At 35.5% G+C, this 21,184-nt stretch overlaps 1 protein-coding gene across 1 annotated transcript in view; it reads left to right on the top strand.

Annotated features, from left to right (window-relative positions):
* Positions 1-21,184, top strand: part of AGMO (alkylglycerol monooxygenase) — a gene marked incomplete at its 3' end in the record, with an annotated part of 185,552 nt that overhangs the window by 94,996 nt on the left and 69,372 nt on the right. Inside the window, exons 6-12 of the mRNA XM_080364297.1 lie at positions 456-522; positions 1,794-1,859; positions 1,968-2,047; positions 3,802-3,936; positions 4,430-4,546; positions 12,796-12,878; positions 14,051-14,156. Coding sequence (XP_080220423.1) covers positions 456-522; positions 1,794-1,859; positions 1,968-2,047; positions 3,802-3,936; positions 4,430-4,546; positions 12,796-12,878; positions 14,051-14,156 — 654 coding nt within the window. The remainder of the gene's footprint in view (positions 1-455; positions 523-1,793; positions 1,860-1,967; positions 2,048-3,801; positions 3,937-4,429; positions 4,547-12,795; positions 12,879-14,050; positions 14,157-21,184) is intronic.

The raw sequence follows: 21,184 nt of genomic DNA on the forward strand, positions 1-21,184 counted from the left end.
TTTGTGCCAGAGTAAAAGAAGGGTATTGATAGAAGGAAAAAGCAGTCAAAGGTACTGAAGGAGGTAGGACTGCTTTTTTCTGGGTCAGCCATTTGTTGATATCAAGGGTTCACACAACTGGGATCTTACAGTTACACTGGATCCCAAGCAGTGCCAATGGATATAGCTAAAAAATGTGCTTGAAATTATCTGTATGGAATCATGAACTGATAAAAACAGTAAGAAGAAAATGTACTGCTGGATCAAAAAGAATTTTAATTTTTAACTTCCATTTTACTATTTTTTTTTCCTGAAAATTCTTGTAACAGTAATACAGTGAAATAGTTCAGTGAAAAAAAAAAAATACATTCTCCTTAAGATAATCATCTTTATGCATTTCCTCTCCCTCTTTTCCATCCTTCTTCTTGATTTTATACAGTATCTTCAAATTCATTGAAAAATTACTTTTTTTTAAGGTTATCAACAAACTTGGACCTCTGGAGTGGATTCTTAATACTCCCAGTCATCACAGAGTTCATCATGGTAAGCTAAAAGTGTAACCACTTATTCAACAGTTCAACATTTTTAAATATGAAGAGCAATAAAAAAATTCCTCACCCTTCCCTAACTAATAAAACATCATCAACTTGTCAATCACTAACATGTTTTTTTCATTCAAATTCAAGCACTGCATGTGTGAAAACACACAGTTGCTTTTTAGAAGAAGGACTGTTAAATATTTTAGTGGAATTTGGTTTCAGCTGTCTGAATTAGTAGAAAATCTCACTTCACAAAAGTGCATGCTGATTGATTTTTCATCAATATTCAGGGACATTTGAGAATGTACTGCATATTTAAATTACATTAATAACTCCACTGCATACTGAAAACTGTCATGAACATATCTGAGGAATAGAAGTGGATTTCAAAAATGCCCTTGGCTCATTCAGTGTGCAGAGATAATAAGGGAATGGAAGAACAAAATAATTTGAAACAGACTCTAATGCAGTTATATGTACAGAGGATGTTATTAATATTTATTATATCCTCCATGTGTAAAGTGTTTATGGCACTGCATAGGCTTTTTAAAAAGACTGTGGTGCTGTAGGTGTCTAATCCTTGAAATTTGCACAAGTACTGGTAATCCTGGAGGGAGACACTCTGCTCTTGTTTGCTCTGCTGTAAATCCAGACTAATCCTATGATCCTGATCAGAATTAAGCACCATCACTCTGGAGCTGAGCAGGTGTTATGCAGTCACTCCAGACAAATTTGGGAATATGTAATCAATGTTTCTTTGCTCATACTTTTGATAGGACATCTTATATAAAAATAAAGTCCCTAGAAAACAGGTAGAGGGATCAGTTTTCCTCACACTGAAGTAAATAATAGTGAAAGCAGGATCAGACATATGGCATAGAAGATAGAGACAGCTGAAAGACATTAATGAGATGATTGTATGTAAATGTACTAAGCATGATTTTCTTAGGTATAAACTGGTGAAATGATTTTTGTTTGCTTTTTAGTTTGTCTTTATAAATATATTTTCAACTGAATTTACTGTCCAGATTAATCCTTCTATTTCACAGAAATTTTGGGTGTGACACTTTTGATTTGTGTGTTTGAATTTGAGGAGAAAGAGACCAATAAGCCAAGTAAGAAAAAAAAAAATTATAGACATATAAGGGGTGGTGAATTAGCTACCCTTTAAAATAATTTTATTATAAATTGATGCTAGTGATGATTTCCCTTCATTTCAGTGGCAGGTATTCTTATGTCTGCAATTACTGATTTTATAAATTATTTTTATTATAGGTAGAAATCCTTACTGCATTGATAAAAATTATGGTGGCACACTAATTATCTGGGACAGGATATTTGGTAAGTAAAAAAGGTGTTCTCTCTCGTATTTAGATAATGTGGCAAAAATATTTATACTTTTGAATTTGATTATTGGTTGTTCTCTTTTTTTTTTTCTTTTTCCATCAGGAACATTTGAAGCAGAAGATGCAAAAGTTGTATATGGCTTAACACATCCAGTAAATTCATTTGATCCCATCATGCTCCAGGTGCTACAGTTTGTATCACTGACCGATACCCTCAAAAGGCCCTCATGTTCAAAAGAAACTCCTCTCAAGCACAGCTGAGGCCATCCTTGTATTGCTACAGTCAGTTAAATTACCTACAAATTCTTCAGTATTTTATTACAAAACAATTGTTTCTACTCGCTGCATTGAGCATATGCAGAGCTTGTAGTCATTATGAAAATACAATCCTGTAAAACTGAGAACTAATTACAATGAGGCCTTGGACTGAATGATGTCCATTTTCCATATGCGGAGCAATGAGCAATATGCAGTGATGCACAGACAAAAAATACATATTTATCTGTTGTTTTTCTTCTCTAAATATTGCTATTTCATTAATAACCTCACGGTGTAATATCTTTACTTTTTTAATCTCTTCTGCATATTTGCTATTCTACGTACTCCACTGTGATTTGTACAGTGTTATATAGCAGCCATCATGGTCTCAAGAAAACCTCCAGAACAGATTGAGTATAGGGGCTTTTTGTTTGTTAGTTTTGGTTTTGTTTTTTAAGAAGAAATAAAGAAGAAAAAGTACTCAGTGTGGCACTTCTTAGATTTATTGGTCCAGGATTCCCTTAAGCTAGATAAAACTTGTGAAAAGCTCAGGGACTGAGAATTATTTAAGTCCCAATTTACTTTTCATGGCTGTTCACCCAAGGAGGCATCTCAAAAATGAGAATTCTGCTGCAGGTGTATCTAGACTGAAAGCTGGAAGGATGGCCACAGCCTGTGCAATTATGTCCATTCCAGTAAGATACTAAGTAATTTAGTTATTGAACATATGTCATGTCAAGGTCTCAGTAATCAAATTCTGGTTTAAAACTGCCGTAAATATAGCTATACTACTGTTCTGGTTTTGGCTGAGATAGAGTTAATTTTCTTCGTAGTAGCTACTATGGGGATATGTTTTGGATTTGTTGTTGAAAGAATGTTGATAATTCAGGGTTGTTTTAGTTACTGCTGAGCAGTGCTTACACAAAGTCAAGGTGTTTTCAGCTCCTCACACCATGCCACCAGCAAGTTGGCTGGAGGTGCACAAAAAGTTGGGGGACACAGCTCCAACAGTTGACCCCAACTGACCAAAGGCATATTCCATACCGTTCAACAGCATGCTCTATATATAAACTACAGGGAGAGCTAGCTGGAGGGCTGCTGCTTGAGTACTGGCTTGACATTGGTTGGTTGGTGGTGAGCAATTGTTTTTCGTTTGTATCACTTGTCTTTCTTGGGTTTTATTTCTCTCTTTTTATTGTTTTCGTTACAAATTATTATGTTTTTGATTGTAATTATTATTCAGTTCTGTTTTGCTTCAATTATTGAACTGTTCTTATCTCGAACTACAAGTTTTCTCACTTTTACCCTTCCAATTCTCTTTCCCACATTCTGTTGCAGGGGGAGTGAGTGAGCAGCTGTGGGGTGTTTAGTTGCCAGCTGGGGTTAAACCTTAACAACAACATACCATTGAATTCTGTGGGTTGATTACAGGAAAGACAGATTTTCCTCTGCACAGAAGTCATTGTAATCCTCACTATAAACCAAGGGCTTGATATGGCTCCTGGCTATTTCAGTCAGGTTTTCTGAACTTTTGACTGTCTTCATCTATTCGTAATTTATTCTCTTTACAGACTTCAAAAAATCATTTACTTGAGAGCTAAAAACGAATAAAATATGTTATGTTAAATTTTATTTTTTACTCACCATGAAAAATTACTTGCTCTTTTTTTTCTTTTCAGTTACGTCCCTTAGCCCATATTTGGAACACATTTTGGGCCACACCTGGATTCTGCAATAAGCTTTCTGTCATTTTCAAAGGGCCAGGCTGGGGACCAGGCAAACCTAGACTTGGCCTTCCTGAGGAAATCCCAGTGGTAAATAGAACATGCATGAGCTTTCAGTTTTGTGTAATTTACTTGGACCTCTTAATGCTACTGGATCAATGTTAAAAACTCTACATGTGCTATTTTAAATTAGCAAATTAGCAGTCATAAAGCATGTTCCCTTGAAATGGGAACAGAAACTGAAAGAAATAAATGTTTTAGCTGTGCTTTTTTCCTTTTATTTGAAGGAAAACCAGTATTTTTTATTTATCTTTTCGTTATTCATTTCCTAAAGAGATTTTCAAAGCTGTTCTATAGAGTACAGTAATTTCTCTTTTACTTTTAGCTGTGGACATACACACACACAGAGTTAAACTCTGTCTCACACTAGGTAGTAAATACTTCTGGTAGTAGATTGTCTTTGTGCAGCTGTCTATGTCCCTTAATCTTTTTTTGAGAGTATTTAAAGAATACTAAGGAATACTAAGGAATAACAGTCTGGAGCAGGTCACTGTTGAAGAGTATTATGTTTTGCTTTATACAGATCACTGGAAAAGAAGTTCTCTTCAATCCGCATGTACCAGCTTACCTTAATTGCTATGCAGTTGTACATTTTGTCATAATAGTGGACTTGTATACTGAACTTCTTGGTACTGTGACTGTAAGTAATTCCTATTTTTATGAAATAGCATCTTGTGCTAACAGTAATATGACACACAACATTTTAAAATAATAAAGCATTGAGTAGAGGTTCTACAGCATGACTCATATCTTATTTAAACTATTATTATAATAATAACTAGATTCTGTAAAAAGAATCAAAATAAATAGCTAAATATATAGTTATATTAAATATATAATGTTTGACATTGTTTGTTAAACAATGTTTAATAACCATATTCATTATTTACAGATGGATATGCTTAAATTAAGCTATTAAATTAAAAATAATAAATGTTCCATAGAAGATGTACACATCTGCTTCACTTTTAAGGACCTCATGAAAGGAAAAGTGTGTCTTAGACTTGAAACTATGTAGGTTTCAAGATGTCAAGTACTGTCATATTGTTAGATGTCAGCAATGTACAGGCTTTAGAAGGAAGATTGCAAAGGTCTTGTAGTGCCTGCAGGTGGGAAGCTCAGTGTCAACATGAGTTCAGAGTTAGAGGAGCACAGACTCAGGGCAAATCTTTCTTCCAGCATTCTTCATACAACAGCGCTGATAGAAGTACAGCCAGAAGGGGCATATACTTACCACCCTGTTTTCAGGCTAATGGAATCTTCCTGGTAACACAATGTGGTTCCTGAGTGAATCCCTTGCAGGCTCCAAAGGTAAACTACAAGGCCATATTAACGTACAAGAAGTGAGACATTAGTTGCTTCCAGGGCTTCATGTCCTTCTGACCTCCTTTTCATTCTTCCTTCCTTGACATCTCTTTCTACTTTACAAAAGCTAAAATCTTCTAGTTATGAAGCATAATTTTAATGCATCTAATATACCCACAATTCCGTCAAAGGCCTACCAAAACACCACAAAAGTCTATCAGTTTGATAAAATGGCCTTTCACCTGTTTCTTAAACCCTTTTTACTACCTCCTTGCTTAAACAGCAGAGTTTTCATTGTGTCTGTGGAACCCACGTTGCCACAGACCTGCTGTCAGGGTGCCAAGGGCCCCCTGGGTTCTTCAGCATCTGCATGCTCATGGACCTCCCTCATCCCAACACAGTCACCCAACCATCTCCAGCCTTCATCCTTCCCACCTTGATGGGGGCTGTGGGACAGCACCCTACCCCCAAGGCCACAGCCCGCACCACAAGCTATCACCGACCTCCAGCCCCTTCCCCAGTGAACAACCCCTCTCACTGCACCTTGATGCCTTTGCCCATGACAACCATGTCTGAATCCAGTCCAGAGGCATGTTTCTAGAAATAAGTATCTTTTGCCTAAGTGACCATTGTTATCCATGAAAGATTCCAGAGAACTGCAATGCCATTTCAGAGCTCTCAGAAATCTTGCCAAGCATCAGTGTTTTGGTCTTCTGACTCAAGACATTCCTCTTGTGTCCCAGGGCAAGAGGGGCAGGACACAGACTCTGCCTGCAGTAATTTATTGGGATACGTGGCAGCAGGCTTATAGCAGCTTTGGCATCTCTGCATATATAGAGTTGCTACACCCCTTTTTTTAAAAGTTTTTGGTTAGATGTATTCTGAGTAGCACATCAGACCAGTGGAATAGTATGATTTTTGAGAAAAGTTTATAGAGTATTTTATGTATATTCCCTATATAATGTAGAAGCTACCTCAAGCATGCTATTCTGATTAATATTAAGTTATTCTGCACATCACGTTCACCTCTATGAAAGGTCACACTGCAATTGCAGGGAATGTGGGGATTACTAAGCCATCTGAGGCTTAGTCTGTTTGAAGAAATTTCTGAGAACAGGAAATTAAGCCAAAGGTAAGGATAAATACATCCAATGTATACAAGAAATATCGTATACGTGATTGCCAATGTTATTATATTGAGAAAAGCCTCTGCAAGATTTTCTGGATATGATTCTAGATTCCTACATATCAGCAAGAAGTCATATTTGCATAGGGATGAAACTGGGAGTGTGTGTCTGTTTGGTGGGCTTTTTTTTTGGTTTTTTTTGGTTGGTTAGTGGTTTTGTTGTTGTTGTTGTTGCAGTTGGTTTTAATAGCAAGAAGTAAGGAGTCTGTGCATGAGTTTTTTTCCTACTCTATTATTTTCTCTTTATGCCTTTTTTCTGGTCCTAGAAGGCAAAAATGGATGTTCCAAATATTTTTTTTTTTTCCACTGATAACTGCAGCTGTTTAAGAATAAGTAATAAGGGAACTGAAAAAATGCTCCCAAGCCCCAGATGATCGTTAAATTCTTGCAGTCATGGAGGAAACATCCTGAAGATCCACCACCTATGAAGTTATTGTTGAAAAACAACTAGAAAATTCTCTGTACGAAACTGTGGGGTAATAAGTATAAGAAGGAGAGCATGGGGGACTAGAAGCACCTCATCTCAGGGCATAAACCTTCATCATGGATGTAGAAAGTGCTGGTCCCAAGGCAGAGTTCCAGCATCACTTTGCAGTACAGTGGGGAAGCTGTCATGAGAAGGAAGCTTGTGTATGAATAACTTTACTTGGCAAAAATCTTTCTTCAATATCAGTTTTCCACTACACTGAGTTATGAAATGTCTGTGGATACAACTGGAACTTTCTGTCTGGCTATGAATTATGTCAGAACTGTGGCATAGCTCCATAAATGGAGAAAGCTAACTGTTTTCCTCATTTTTAGGTTTAAGTTCCATTTCATAATAGCCATAAGACACAGCACATAGCTATTACATTTCTCAAGTGATTACAGTTGCTCAGTTTTTGGTCTCTTGCCCTGCAGAAGTGTTAAATTTCTCTATATGTAAGGAGCAACCATATACCTTCAGTCTGAATGACCTATATTTAACTTATGAAAAGAGCAAAACAAGAAAGAGCAAATATCTATTTTCCACAGGAGGGATCATGCAGTGTTTATTTTCTATATAGTGATCTGCACTACATCCAGAGAATAAAAATCACTTCTGAGCTCTGCACGTCTAGATCTGACACAAAGCTGCTAGAAGAAACGGGGTTTGGACCAGTCCCAGGGAGAGTGCTACGAGTGTATAACTGCAGTACATTCAAAGCAAAAGTCTCATAGCTCCAGAACTTCATGTATCACATAAATCAAAGTCAAATGTACCTTAAACACATTTTGCAGTGTCTTTTTTATTGTTGATAGATACTGCAACCTTTATTCTGCTTGTAATGCTATGAATATGCAAGCAGTTTCAATTAGATAAAAAGTAGTAAGTAACAGATAGATCTTTTGAAAGCTGAGAACACAATTAATGTATCCAATCAGTAGGACATTATCAAGTGCTGTATATGGAATATTGCTAAGAATTACATTTTTTTTTAGGAATTCCAAATTGAAAGAATTTCATACAGACAAAGGCACCTAACAATAGAACTTTCATAGCATTGTATTAACATTCTTCATTTGAACACTGAAAGTGTCTGATATGCGATAGCAGAACATCCGTTAACTTATGAAATGTGCTGACATCACTGCTAGCAGTTCTTCTGAAACACTGAACACATCGGGAGGAGAAAATGCATACATATTACTCTTCAAAAGAATAAAACTATTTGAATCTAAATACACATTTTAAATGGCATATTTCCTTTGTTTAAATGAATTATTTTTTCATTACTAAAAAATTCCATTAAAAAATAATGAGATGGCATTCTGTTGATTACAAAGCCATGTAAACTTCTTCCCAAATTCTATGATACCACTACCCCTCCCTTTTTTTTTAAGGGTCTGAGGTATTTTTCAATGAAATCAAAATCCAACAGAAATATTTTTTTCTGTTTGATTGTAGCCAATAACCACATTGCAGAGTTGTGGCTGACTTGTAATTGGGGAACCTGCTGTGGTCCCACAGGCGTCTCTGTTTATACAAATACTCCAGTATATAAATACTCATTTATTTTATATATACATCCTTCCATATAATGTTTAAGTGGAACAAGGATGCTAGCACTAATGAATGTGTAAAAGATGCATTCCTGTAGCACTGCAACTTGCAGTGTGTAGATTTAATATATGATGTTTAGTTTAGTGATATAACCTACTGACTATTTTGTTGATTTTGGTAGAGTAATGCCTAGAAAATGGATGCCTCAGCTGCCAGCATCCATAGGGTGATGCATGTTTGAAAGTAAATAAAAGAATCAAGGCAGCATATAACTATACCACTGGAGCTGTAAAGAGAAAATTATAGAAGCAAAATAATAATGCTAAAATTTATGCTACATGGCTGGTTTTCTAAAAGCTGTTATTCCCAAATTGCATCACGGTTTATTTCGCTGCAAATTTCTTGGTAGTCCTTGAGTAGGAGCACAAATGAAGGAAAATGGGGGTTTTGCTGTGTGTGGACATGGTGCGTATATCTACAGAGAAGAGTAACTGACACGTTCTACCTTCATGGGTCCCAGTAAGGCTTTATGCCTCACCCTTCATCACTCCAGAAAGCTGAGGACTTGGGAAGTGGAAGGCTGCAACTCTGTGCTCAGGCAGTACAGTGCCATGCATTTAGATTAATCTGGTGACAGTGCCAGTGTGCAATTAACTGTGATCTGCAGGTTGTGCTTTAGGATCTTCCCATCCTTCATGTTCAGGGCCATAGATAGTATTGAACCACAAAAGGTTTTACAAACAGCTAGTACTCAAAATGTTATGGCTCCAGTAGGAGAGCATCTTAGAGAGAAGAGAAAAGGAAATTGGACTGAAAACAGAATCTGTAAAGTATAAATGTACCTTACTCAAGTAGTTATCATACTAAACCACACATATAGCATTTTACCCATTTAAAGCTTCTTTATATTTGGGTTGGATTTTCCTAAATTATAAGGTTTCTTCCATTCTTTCTTCTGATTTACTGCCATACATTAAAATGCATTTCTATTATCTTTTTTCTTTTTGGAAATCCATGTTTAAAATGGAATGCAATTATTAATTTCAAGTTATTAATCTATGCTTTTTTTTCTTCTGTAGTTAGATAGATGGGGAGAGTCATATGATAACTCCAGATTCCAATTTTGCCCATCTTAGATGAAATGTTTAAGAGAAGTTTGCAAGGTCACAATCCAAATTATCGTATTCAGTTCTTTCTTTCATTGTGGAGAGAAAGCTGCAGTCTGAATTACAATATTATAATGTGTCTGGTATCAGGCTGATCATTATTTCAAGGTACATCAACAACAATATAACAGAACAACAACAATAAAAAATGTTATTGTTGTCTGAAAATATACTGAATTTTAAAGAATAATTTTAATTTCTTTTTACTTGTCTAGAAATGGCATTTAGAATATATATTTAAGCAAAGAAAAAAAAAAATAATAGAAGTTATGAGAGAAAACACCACTAAAAATGTGACCCAGAAGCGTCCTCTTTGAATAAATGTTTCTATCATCCCCTCAGATCCAACTCTTAGTGTAAGGACTAGATTTAGCCTCAAGACTTGCTGTCTAGGTAATGGCAAGAAATAGGATCATTCAGAAAGTTCTATATCTCCACTGATTACAGAGAAAGCTCAGGTTAACAGCAAGTTTTTAGACACTTCAGTAAAGGTATTTAAGGTAGAATGAAACAGCACCTCAGTTTTGTCAAGCTGAAATCACAAGGAAACCCAGATGCGTAGGACTTAGTGACTGGTTGTTGAATGCCAGCCAGCTCAGAAATACTAGGAGGGCAGAAAAGGGAGGAATCATGTAGCTCTTTTAAACTGGAAATTGGAGACACCCTTATTCATTCATAGCAAGTACTGCTGGATCCTTCCCAAAGACAAATATTAACATTTGTTCTCACAAAACTGTTACAGGATCACTCGTTTTCCATAATGTGTGATTTTAGTCATATATTTTAGTGTAGCAATTACATTACTTGCTTGAAATTTGGATTTGATATTCAGTTCTCTTTCTGGCCTAAGTGGGTTACAAAACTTAGCTTCTTTTTCTCAGGATAGTGCCCTACCGCTGTGGAAATATTTTTAAGGCAGTCTGTAGAAGCTAGTGCATTGCACTGGAAACACAGAGCAAAATCAAACACACCTGGCCAGAAGGACTATGTTTAAAAAAGGTATGATCATCCAACTTAAAAGTGAGGGCAGTCTAAGGAGGCAAGTCTTGAATTCCAGTCCTAGTTCCCTGGCAAATGCCTTTATTTGACAAGTAACAATCACTGAAAAACATATCAAAGCATTTCTAAGAAATTTATGGGTGAGTTCCCTTATGCCTGTGCCAAATCATGTTTTTCTTTCCTCACTTCTTGAATTTTTGTATGACCCAGTTTCTACAGGATGCTGAAGTGGGAATTGAACTTACTGTGGCTACATTAGCAGTTTAAGAACTACTCATTTTATTAAAATAAATAGAGTCAGTGCCTGATTTTTTTAAAAGAGGTCTGTCCAAAAATTTTGTCACTTCAAAACTAATTGCTTCATGTTAACAGTGGAAAGTCTTTTAAACTTAGGGTATCTGGGAGATTTTTAGATTCTAGAAACTAAAGCTTTCAAAAAGAGCAACCTCAATTCAATTTTCTATTAACAAACTTTAAAACTTGTCTCTGGTATTTGCAAGTGTATTCCAAGTGATACAAACTTTGATAAACAACTATAAGCCCCTTAGAGCATTGACTCTCAACAGATAGCTGCTATACGTAGTCCCCCCAGGGTTCCATATCTTGCTCAATATCCTTTCTCCTGTGGAATAACAGATGCCCAGAGTAAGAGGGTAAGAAAAGTACAAGAATATAATTTCTTAAGGTTTACATATGAGGTGCTTATGGTGGTAATCATCAGTCTGGGGTTTTGTAAGTTTGTCATAAGGAGAGATGGAACAGATTTGAAATGTAGCAATGCAGTAATGAGTTTGATCTACCTAGTATAAATTTGTGCAACAGAGTGTCTCGACAGGTGTAGTTTCTGAGAAGAGCGTTCTGGCTTGTAACCTGTGAGGCTGCTGTTTAGCTCACTCATTCCTGGGATTGTGTTTTCTTTGTTCAGTAACTGTTTGTTAAGGATATCTAAGTAGGTGCTTGTGACTCTTCAGTAAAACAACAGAAGACTACCCAGCCTGAGTGTGAGGTTTGATGTGTTTTGCAAACATGGGCACTCTAAGTTCACACAGCTGTAAAACTTGAGTGTATCCTCCTGTGGCCTCCCACACTCACAGATACTTACCTTAGATCTCTTTGAGGGGTAGGGGCCACCACCAAAGGAAGGTGGGCATGTCACTGAGTGGGATTTATTTAAATGAGGCCAGACAAAGAGATTTTTCTTTTTTCCAGTGCCTACAATCTTGAAGTGAAAGATGCTGTTCAAAAACCTTATTGCTATTGAAAGCAGAAAGGAGTCCTATAACTCAGCCAGATCCACTGCTTTTTGGTTGGTTGGTTGGTTGGTTTTTTTCTTAGTTTTGTTTTCTTTTTTTTTTTTTTTTTTTAATGAAAAAACAAAGGCTTTTCAAAACTAATATTTGAAAGAAAGTCAGGGAGAGAACAAGAAAACTGATTAAATATTTGATGTTCAAAGGCAGATGTGCAGAACACAAAAGATATTTAATAAATTAAAATTAAAAAATCAAACTTCCAATGAAAAGATTTTCTGTTTTTTATCGATTTTCATTTTTTTATCATTTCAATGTAAATTTTAAGGACATAAATCCTCATGTTGCCGTTCATCCAAGTACTAACACACATGCCAATGTTTAAAAGTGTTTTAAGTCTGATTGAAGTTAATTTCATGAGTCAAAGTTTTACTGAATTGGGAACCAAGTGTTGAGATTTCAGGAAGGGACAACTTTAATTTTGTTTTCTTTTCAATATGGTCATATTGTCACGTCATGTGAATTCTTATTCTGACCAATGTCTTGGCTTTGGTATCCATTGGGTTCCATAGGCGACTGTTGTAAAGATCTGGTAAAATAAGATGAAGAAAAAAGAACTGCGCTTCTGGGATTTTTCATCTAGAAATAAGTTGGTTCCCTCTTGGGTAAAGACATAGGGAAGTCAAGTAACTTCAGGAAATCACATAGTGCGGAAGGGAATATCCTAAACATTATTTTGGAAATAAAACATTCAGAAAGCATCTATAAAAGTGGTTATTCCAGATAAATGTGCTATCCAGAGCAGATAGCTTTGTTGTAAAATGTAAAGTATCGAATTAGTTTAAAAGCAGACACTAACATCTCTGAGTGAGGAAGCTGGGGCTACTAAGCCACTGTTCTGTTAAAACTCAGTTTCTCTTCAGAAAGTCACTCTAAATTAATGCTTTGTCTGCTTTTTAACAGATGTTATCACAGGGAACTATTCTCCTGAGAATTGGCTTTATCATTCTGTCCTTGACCTCTTTTGGACTACTTATGGAGAACAGGTAAGATACAAAACATTTTTGTTTTGCTTTTCTCCTCTCATTATGCATTATTTCTCATTATATGGAAATCCCACTTGTGTCAGAAATTATATTGATAAAAAAATATAGATACACTCAGACAGATAGGTTGCTGTCTGTTGACTAGAAAATAATCCATGACTAGCCAGCACCTAAACCCAGGCGTGTTCCCATAGCAATTAGTGGTTATATCTATATTGTCCCGTGCAAAAAGTTATGGGGTGGGCTACGAATGACACCCTTTGTGCCTGTATTTGTTGGTTTCACACCTCTGGGTTTGGGACACTGGTGGGCCAGTGAGACCTGCAGGCTGTACAAGGCTCTTCAAGCTCAAGCTCCAGTCATATTGTGCCCGTTCTGTGTAGCTCACCCTAGGAGTCTGATACAGTGATTGTATATGAAAAGCACACAGTGTAGTTCAGACTAGACTCAAAATTATGTGAAGGATGGTGTAGACTAGAGAATAAATTTAATCAGTATGAATTCAAAACAAATTGGATATTGAATACACAAGCCCAGTGAGATATACACTCTGGAAGTCATCTATATGGGCACCATGGCCCTACAGAAGAGTAAAGAGCAGCTACAGTTTCTTACAGATAAACTATTTGCCCTGCCAGAACAGAAATGTGGAATAGAAGCTTCCTTTGAGACTGAGGTACCAGTTCCTCTTCGCAACTGCTCTTCATTTTGTTTTCAGGAAGGAATACCTTCCACTTGTGTTGATTGAACAATTTATTTCAGGGTCAGTCAAAATCTGTTGATATGCTTAGATGTATATTAATGTAAGGAATAACATGAATTAGTAATAATTTACAGAAACAGATGGATGAAATTATTCTGAACTACTCACATGTCAGCTTTCAGGATTTTTTTTATAGTCATTTTTGAGAGCAAAACTCAATAGCTATATATATACATCTAAATTTGTGTGAACTCATATATAGGTTGTGAGTATGTGTATTCTCACCCCTGGCAAATTCAGTGTAATAAGTCCATACAAGTTAGTTACAATAAAAACTTCTCTATAAGGTTAAGAAAGATGACTTGGTATAATTGCAGAACATGACAAACTATTTCTACATTCTCTTTTTCATTGAAGTTAACCAAGAAGAAAAGAGAGGATGTTAATCTGAATTACTTCCCATTTCTAGGCCCAAAGCAGGAATTTTGGAAATCATCCGCTGCTTAGTTTTCATAGGTGTGTATAAACTTGGCCACTTAAGGAGTCAGTTTTCTTCCTTGGGCTATGCATATGAGGTAGGATGTTTATTTTGAAATATCTATGCTGATGACCCTAGATTTATTTATCTTTTTAGAAAAAAAAAGAACACTAAACATTTATACTTTTCTTCGTTATATTTGATTATACTATATGAGTAGAATATTAATTTTTTTCTTATCTCTGCATTTTTCACTTTTTGTTATTAACTTGTAAGGAAAATATTGGAGTTTGCTACAGAGATGACAGTTTACATTGAAAATGTCAGGAAAATGTGTATTTAAAATTTCTTGCAAAAATAATATATCAGTGGTTATATGCTTTGAAGGGAATAGCAAAAGTATGTTGCTGAATTGATTAACTCACCTTTCATGGGACAAATCTGAAAATGCTTGGAGGCTGTAAGGGTCTTAGATATAATTTTTCTTCTGTACTTATCCTCAGAAATAGACTTTAAGCCATTGACAAAAATAGGATCCTGGACTAAGTAGACCTTTGTTCTGATTAAATATGGTTGCTTTCGTGTTCTTAGGACTTATTTTTATCCTGTTTGTGACTTTTGCTTTTTAATCTACCTTTTCCTTATTTCATTACAGTTAGTATTTAATAATAACTCTTTCAATATTATCTGAATTAGGTACCACTGAAGCATTAATATGATTCTCATCTGAATAACATTCCCAAGCTGCCTAGTGTTGGTTAGCAGCAAAGGTAGTTATCACAAAGTTTATGAACAGTTTGCTAGACTTGCAGAACTGTTATCAGAAAGTTACCTTTTTTTTTTGCATAAAAACAAAAAAAAAATTAAGTAACACTGTAAGGATTAAGATTCAAACCAAGTTCAAGATGTTTTCTTCAATTTGAAACACCTGCAAAATCAATGGCAACTTTACTAATTGGAGGTTTCTGGTACTGGTGATGGTTTTCCTGCTTTTCTAAAAGATCAGGCAGCAGGAGAGTAGAAAAATATCTTATGCTATTGTGGGTCTTTTTTTTTTTTTCTTTCTCTTTTTTTACCTGAGAGAGGAAACAATAACTATTTGATAATATTTAAAGGTAGGTAAATGCCAGTAATCAAGAGTCATTTTGATTTTTTCCCATATTGTCACATTGTCAAAGCTCTGGTGTGTATGTATATATGTATATATATCTATATAAAAATCAAACAGTTTTTGAATTCCTTTGATAAGAGTCTGCCAGAACTCAGCAGATATATTAAGGATTACACTTGCTTAAATATAATTTGAAAAATGTTTTTTATCATTTACTGAGTAGTCTACCACAGTAGATATGCTTAAAGCGAGAATTCTAAAATTTGGTGATTAATTCTATTGCCTTTGAGATATGTCTCTCAGACATTAATTATTCTAATTGAATTTGGAGAATTTTATGTCAAAATATACACCCTGAATAAAAACAAACCAACCAACCAAAACAACCCCAAAACCCACATATACTTGCCTTGCTGAGGGGTGTGTGTGTGCATATGTAAATGTGGCTCTTCTTAAGAAATGAGTAAAAATCATCAGATTTTTATTTGTATTGTTTGCATGGAGATATATAGCTTCCTATTCTGCCATGAAGGAGCAAATAAAATGAAGTTGGTCTTATTCTGTTCTTTATATGTATCTGTCATTAAAATTTTAACTTCTTTTCCATCTCCAGTTATTTCTTATTGTACTTTCCTATCCTTTATTCTGTCTACTGTTTTTACTATTATCCTTTAAATTATACTTCTCTCTTACTCTTTTTTTTAGACCCTTGTTTGGCCATTTTTAACAAGAAAAGGCAGTACCTTGCTCACATATTTTTCTTTGAAAATGCTGGAAGAATAGGTGTCTTCCAAATGCTATCAGTGAAACTGGAATAGATTATGCTTCAGAGTAATGTCAATATTTCAACACTAGAGACTTACATTTTATCATAAATCAAAAAGTTTCTGATACTAATAGCTTTTGTGATGTTTGAGATGAACTTCAAAGGGTCCTCTATTAAATGTTCCACTTGTGCTGCATTTTTTTGGATTCATGGTAGGATTGTTCTTATGTGTGATAATATTGTTATAATGGAATTTATGATAAAAAAATTCTGAGGAAAGGGAAAGTGCCAGAGATTTGTCAAGTCATGTTGAAAAGTCTTCAAATATTAATGTTTTAGCTCAATATTGACCTGATCATTTTGAACCAGCAGATACTAGAAAGCATAATAAATAAGTAGATAGATAACTAAAAGGTTTTCCCAGAAATTAGGTCTAAAATTTGTCCTTAAAATGCTTTCCGTTCTGTTCAACTATTGAACTAGGTTATCTGTCCTTCACAGCATAATAGTTTAGATAGATTTGAGCATCTTGTGAGGGCCATAAACATAGAACTATCTCATAAGCAATATTAATTTCTGCTGCATATGTCCTAGTAATTGTTATGTGCTTATTTTTCAACTTACTTTACTCTGTTTCTCTTTCAAATCCACTTACAATTTTTTAAGAGCTGTAAATTAAGTGACTTAATCCTTTTGTTTCCCTTATAAACATAGTCGATCTTTAACATACATGCTGATTTATCTGGCTTCGATCTTTTTAATGTTATATTTTCAGTAGTCATAATCTGTATTATACTTAAATAATGTCCTCCTTATATGTTACCAAAGAAACAATTTTTTAGTAATCCATTATTCATGAGCAATAATAATGAATGCATTAGATCATGTAAAATAATTTGTTGATTTTTTTTTTTTTTTTTGAGTCCATAAATTATGCCTTTCTGGGCACTTATTTAGGGATCAAGAAAAATTAACTGCAAGTGGATGATCACCCCACTCAGTGTGTCTAGTATTTAACAATTAATTCTGTCAAAACATTCTTAAATTAATGGTGCACATTGCAGCAGATAAGTGCAACACTGATTTTGCCATACAGCATGTTGAATCATTAGTGAAAAAGTATGTGACTGTGTTGTTTTCTTCTGTGACTGTGTTTCATATGTTCATAGTTCTCATTAATATTTTAGAAACAGTAGATAAGATTTCAGAAGTATTTGCAGGGTACTCCAGCTAGTAAAAATAGGTGATTTAAACTGCAAATGATTGCTTTTTGCTCACAAAAAGGTCTGACAGTTACCAGAACTGCTGTATTCGAGGTGAAAACTTGAAGGAAAATATGAAGAAATTAGAGAAAACCAGGGGAACATGAGACAGAAGAGCAGAGGAAACAAGGAGTGAGCCTTTCCTATTTTGCCATTAAATTAGTTCAGATGAGTGTGAAAAAAAGTAGCTAATGATTGCAATTCCAGCAGGAGGAGCAGTCCTGCCCTCTGGCTCTAACTCCTTCCCTCCTGCCCAGCTGATTGGGTTGGCCAGCTGCTCTGCCTAATGCTGTCAAAGATTTCTATTCAGATAAGTAAATTGATGCAACTTGTGGTGTGAGAAGGATTCTTAACGCTGAGGTCCAGAGAAGGTGGGAGTAAAATGAAGCTGAAGTTGTATAAGGAAAAAATATTTCTGTTTTCTCTAAAGCTACAATCTTAATATGGTTGTTCATTTTGTTCCCGCTACATTAAGCATAATACTGTGTCTGTCGATACTTTGAAGTTATGTGTTACCTATCTTTGTCTCATTTGAAGACCATATTATTTTTATGGTCGTTTAAATGTATTATTCTCCTTGCTATTGTATTTGAAGTTCTTCCAAGGTATATTCCTGGTTTACTTCTCCAAACAAGACAATAGTCTGAAGCTATCAGAGTTAGAAAAGTGACTTTTTTTTCCTTATGGGAAGTGGAACAACAAAAATTTGTCAGTGTGCATTTTCTGTTCTTTGTGCTTTATGTATTTCATATGGATGGTTAGATGAAATAAGCTTTTTTTATTTGAGAAAAAACTGTGATGCTTGAGGAAATGTTTAGATCTGAAGAACATAGGGTTTTGGGAGGAGGTTACTGAAAACCTTTTATGATAGGGGCAGAGATACTGTATTTAGCTGGTTATAGACAGTAAACCGAGGAGCTAACCTGCGTCTGTTTGAGGATCTGTGCTGCCACATCCTATACTAACTAATTTTCTTTAGGCTGGTTACTTCATGCCTGTGTAATGTGATGATCGTGTGTATTACTAAAGCCAAATAATTTTCTGTCAGACTGGGCCTCGGAGTCTCCTAACCACCTGGAGGTAGCAGAAAACATTGCTTGTGTGTTCAGTTATGTGACAGTTCAGCAGGCACGATATGTAAAAATAAATCTGTGATGATGCAGCACCTCTTCAAAGTGTTTCCATCCAACTGCTCTCATTTGGCATTGGCTAGCATATTCCATGAGCTGATTTTGGTCAAGCACTGGCTGTTATTTGAGAGTAGTACTAATGAGGAGCAAGCAGAAAAGAGAGCCATTGACGTGTTGTTGGAACTCGTGTTAGATATTTTCACCAAACCTTGTAGTCGCTGCAAGTCTGTACTGAGAAAGGCTCTTAAACTAAGAGGCTAGGAGTCAGGAAGCTGGAGGAGGAAACACAGATGTCTGGCTTGATGTACTTGTTTGTCTTTTACCTTTGTTTCATCTAAGGCATTATATCTGAGAGTAAATCTCTTCATCCAGACTCCTCTTGCATTGCAGCTTTCTGGCTGCCTTGCTATGAAAGCATTTGCAGGCGTGTATTAACTTACAGGTACGAAGGATAAAAATCTAGGATGATGTTCAATGGGGGAAAGAGAGAAAAAGAGGGGTTGTGTACAGAAGTGATATTTTGAATGAATAACTTGTTTTATTTTCTGTTTTATGTGGGCACATGGTGCATTAGAAATATAACCAAATTTGGAATATATATGAAATCTTGTGCTGCAGAGTATAATTCAGCCCTTAACTAACGAAGGCAGAAATGAACTTCGTTGTGGTCAAATTGTTTATTTACTCCTCCAGAGTATCTAAACTTGATAGGTGCAGCTGTTCCAATAACTTTTGGAGACGGTATTCTGTACCAACTGGACTGTTCCTCTGATCTTTCTTAAAATTCTGATATTTCTTATGAGTGTGTTGGCTAATTTGTCTGGATAGAATATATAATATCTCTTTATTAAAGAACTGATTTGCACTATATTCTGTGTTCCACAGCAGTCCCTCTTAATTTGATATATTGCCACGCTACTTATTTCTCCTTTCATCGTACAAAGACTTGCTGTTAGCTCACTTGTTTCTTAGTGTAATTTACCAGTGTTGGAATACTGACTTATGAGTACTGACTTAAAGCAAACATTTACTCATAAGAACTTATTTCCACATCAACGATAGTTTTCAGCTTTGTAGCGTTTTACCTTGGTCCCTTGTTATGATCATCTGTGCCACATTTCAAAGAGCTTCATATCCCATATTTGGTTTCCATTAAGGGGAAGGCTCCATGCCCTGTGCTGTGATTTATGACCTCAGCATTTATGCAGTTTTTGTGCCCTAACTAGATTTGCTGGTGTACTTGAAATGTATTTTAGAAATGAAGCTGGGGATGGAAGGAACCTCTACTCCCTTATGATAAAAAGCCTTGTCAACACACATGGAATTAAACAAACATGAGTTGTAATCTGTAATTTCTATGTTAGCTTCTTTCAAAAAAGTCTTCTATAGCATGCAGTGTAACCCAGGGACTGGACTTTTAATATTCTTGACAACTGCCCTAAGGGGAGTAATGTCCCTTAGAAAAAGTCACAGTAAAATCTGGCAGTAGATTAAGTTGGTTTCCACTTAGGTGTGACAGCAGAGTCATTACTGATTTTAGACTTAGCCAGTTTGAAAGTCGGCTTCACCACCATCAACTAAAAACTATGATGTATAGTTCCAGATGCTCTGGCCAATTGACCGTAAAATTGCTCCGCATTTCTGGCAGAGCAGCCAAGCTGGAGCTTTTAAAATCTCCACTCCCTGAGCTCGACACCCTCCCCCCTCTGCTTAAAAGCTGCTCATTATTCTTCTTCTGCCCACTGATCTTAGCAAAAGAAAAACTTCTGGAATCAATTAGAAGTGTCTGCACTTGATGAGATTTGCACGTGAGTTCGGAATTGTGAGGCTTTGATAGTGTCAGCCAACAGCTGCAGTTTCAGGTGGTAAAATCGGGGAAGGAATTTTCCAGGGTTTATTTACAATCATAAAATAAAACAAAAATCAAGACAAGTTGGAAACCATCTAATGTGTCATTAAAATGAGGTCTGAATTGGGTTATATATTTATTTTGTTTGATAAAAGTAAACTGGTGGTTTATTATCAGGATCTTTTCAATTACCTTGCAATTATTAGGCTGTTTAGAGTGGTTGTAATAAAATGCAAGCTATGATCTGCTTGCCGTAGTTTTAACTATGAAAGAGGCATCTGCTATTACTTTTGTCACTTTAATTGCTTGACAAGACAGGGAGGTAGTCATACTTAATAGAAATCAGAAGCATACAAAGATGAAGAAAAGGTGGTACTCTGAAGATGGATATATTGTCACATATACTGTCTGAAATTTTGGGTTTTTTCTGCAAACACTCACATTGAGAGTTGTAAAGTTTATTTTCTGACCCTTCTTAGTTGAAAGCAGTTAGTGATTGGCTTGTATCTGTATGCAATGTTTGCATTTTAAAGATAACAGCCATGCCAAATTAAATTATTAATGTTCAGTTACACATCTCATACATCTCATATCTTTGTAAAAATGAAACTCTGCCATTTCACACACATTGTTACTAATTTGCATTACGAACTGGTTTGGTTCATAAATCAAAGCATAATTTTTCTAAATGCCAGTAATACTATAAACCCCATAAAACTGCATTCTTTTCTACATCATAATAACACATGGTTAATAATAGAAATCTCCATACCAGTGAATTGCTTCACCGATATTAATCCCTGGTGACAACTGAGATACTCCACATGGGTAAACGTTTCTGTCTCTGTAATTGCAGTTCCAGTACTGGAGTATAAACTGACATTTTTTTTGTTAATGCACAAACACGTATATTGGTTTCATACCTGGATTTCTTCTGCAGAGGTAGTACTGTTAGGAAAACTGATCTGTAGAGTGACTTTTTTTTTTTTTTTTCCTCCTTTTAAAGT

This window comes from Nesoenas mayeri (assembly GCF_963082525.1).
Source record: "Nesoenas mayeri genome assembly, chromosome: 2".
Taxonomy (NCBI): domain Eukaryota; kingdom Metazoa; phylum Chordata; class Aves; order Columbiformes; family Columbidae; genus Nesoenas; species Nesoenas mayeri.